The following is a 2,500-nucleotide window of genomic DNA, read 5'->3' on the forward strand; positions in this document are numbered from 1 at the left end:
GAGGGAAGGAGGGAGGGGGAGGGAGAGAGAGAAAGAGGGGGTAAGAGAGAGAGAGAGAGATGGAGGGAGGGAGAGAGAGGGTAGGGGAGGGAGAGGGTTAGGGAGAGAGAGAATGAGAGAGAGAGAAAGAGGGGTGGAAGAGAGAGAGAGAAAGATAGAGAGAGATGGTGGAAGGGAGGGAGGGAGTGTAAAAGAGAGAGAGGGGAGTTGGGGAGTTGGGGGGGGGGGGGGGGAAGAGAAAGAAAGAGACAGAAAAAAACAGCCTAAAAAAAGCTTTCTGCTATTTTTTTTTTCTAGAACCCCCAATGGTGTCCCTCAATCATCTCCCGCTTATAAGGCGTTAATAACACAGTAATGAACTCGTCTCTCTACTCTCTCCAGCCAAAGCGGCGATCAGAGGATTGCATGGATCTCTCGCTTCACACACACACACACACACACACACACATTCTTTATATAAAATTAATAGAGTAAAAAATGAAGGCCTCTCGCCACTCTATTATTCAATTCATTCTTAAAACAACAAAATCAATAATGGTGACGAAATCTTACACTCAGCAACAAAAACCTCTCAAACATACACAACCACAATATGAAAAGGATAAAACCCATAAAGATACTTATCAAATCTTTCTACTCTGTTCCCGAAGAATAAATGGCGAGCACGCGACCCCTTCCTCCTCCCACCATCATCTATTCTAAAGCTAAGAAATAATTAAAACCAATTAACTCATCAAACTTCCCTCTATCTCACGGAACACGCAGACCCCCCACGTTCTTTCATACAAACAAAAATATAATGGGAAGTAATGAATGAATAACGCGAAACGTCTCTTTCTCTTCCAGAAGCCCACGTGATGATTCAAGGACTGCACGTGCAACCCACCCACCTGCCTCTATTCAAATAAAAATATAATGAAAATTAACGAATGAATACATATAAAACTTCTTTCTTGCAGAAGCCCAGGTGGTTATCCAGGGAGCACGCAGACCCCCCCCACCCCCCATCCCAACCCCTCCTCCACGCCACCAAGAATGAATACATAAATAACGTGGGACTTCAATCTCTTGCAGAAGCCCAGGCGGTGATCCAGGGAGCGCCCGACGTCCACGTGCACACCGGCGTGAGCCTGAAACTGCACTGCGCCGTCGAGCTGGCCACGGAGCCCCCCCTCTACATCTTCTGGTTCCACAACGACAGTATGATCAATTACGCCCCCAAACGGCCACTCAAGGTCATGAAGCACAACTTCGCCAGTTCCCTCGTCATCAACAACGTCACGTGGGACGACGCTGGCTCCTACCGCTGCGAACCGCACAAGGCCAAGGCAGCTAACCTCACTCTGCACGTGGTCGAAGGTGAGGTACCTTGCGTTGTGCAATGCGAAGAGAAGTATGAGGTACCTTGCGTTGTGCAATGCAAGGAGAAGTATGAGGTACCTTGCGTTGTGCAATGCAAGGAGAAGTATGAGGTACCTTGCGTTGTGCAATGCAAGGAGAAGTATGAGGTACCTTGCGTTGTGCAATGCGAAGAGAAGTATGAGGTACCTTGCGTTGTGCAATGCAAGGAGAAGTATGAGGTACCTTGCGTTGTGCAATGCAAGGAGAAGTAATTAAAACGCTACTTCGTGATCTTCCGAGGCAGGCTAGAACTCCTCTTCAAACAGGGAGAACGAAAGGGTGATTCCAGGAAACTTTTTTATGTCTGAACTGGAATCTCTTCTGACTCGGAAGGCCACAGAAGGGTGTTTCTCTTGCTAGTGTTCCAGGAAAGTTTAATGATGATAATGATAAACATATATCATTATCATTACTAGTTTTATCAGTCATATAAAAAAATACTGGTAATAAGAGAGGTAATATGAATGAATAATAGTAATTATATATATAAAAAAATCATTAAAAGGTCCTCTAAGACTTTCTTCTTGATAACATCAAAGATGGTTTTTAAGAAATTGAGACGAAAATGGAACTATAATTGAATTAAATCTCGAGAAATCAAACGGAATTTAATCAGCTACTGAACGTTCTTTGTGAATGAACATCAAGAACAGGTCGCGCATTAAGGAATAGGAAATCTTTCTCCTTTTCTCTCTCATTCTCTCTCTCTTACCCTTTTTCTCCTCATTTCTATCTCTCTCTCTCTCTCTCCTTACCCTCCTCTCTCTCTCTCATTCTCCCTTTCTTTCTCTCTCTCTTTCTCTTTTTTTTCCTCCTTTCTCTCTCTCTTTTTTTACCCGCTTCTCTCTCTCTCTCTCTTTTTTACCCGCTTCTCTCTCTCTTTCTCTTTTTCTCCTCCTTTATCTCTCTCTCTCTTTTACCTGCTTCTCTCTCTATCTCTTTCTCCCCTTTTCTCTTCCTTTCTCTCTCTCTTTTTACCCTCCTTTCTCTCTCTTTCTCCCTTTCTCTCTCTCCTCTCTTTCTCTATTTCTCCTCCTTTTCTCTCTCTCTCTCTCTCTCTCTCCCTCTCTCTCTCTCTCCCCCCTTTCTCTCTCTCTCC

General features: G+C 44.4%; 1 protein-coding gene across 1 annotated transcript in view; it reads left to right on the forward strand.

Annotated features, from left to right (window-relative positions):
• The window catches only part of LOC122266452 (zwei Ig domain protein zig-8), a 205,885-nt gene that overhangs the window by 192,125 nt on the left and 11,260 nt on the right, over positions 1–2,500 (forward strand). The window contains exon 5 of the mRNA XM_086534578.1: positions 1,075–1,359. Within this exon, the coding sequence (XP_086390704.1) occupies positions 1,075–1,359 (285 nt within the window). The remainder of the gene's footprint in view (positions 1–1,074; positions 1,360–2,500) is intronic.

The sequence above is a fragment of the Penaeus japonicus genome, unplaced genomic scaffold (genome assembly GCF_977035675.1).
Source record: "Penaeus japonicus unplaced genomic scaffold, GWHDUDI00000001_assembly GWHDUDI00000041, whole genome shotgun sequence".
Lineage (NCBI taxonomy): Eukaryota > Metazoa > Arthropoda > Malacostraca > Decapoda > Penaeidae > Penaeus > Penaeus japonicus.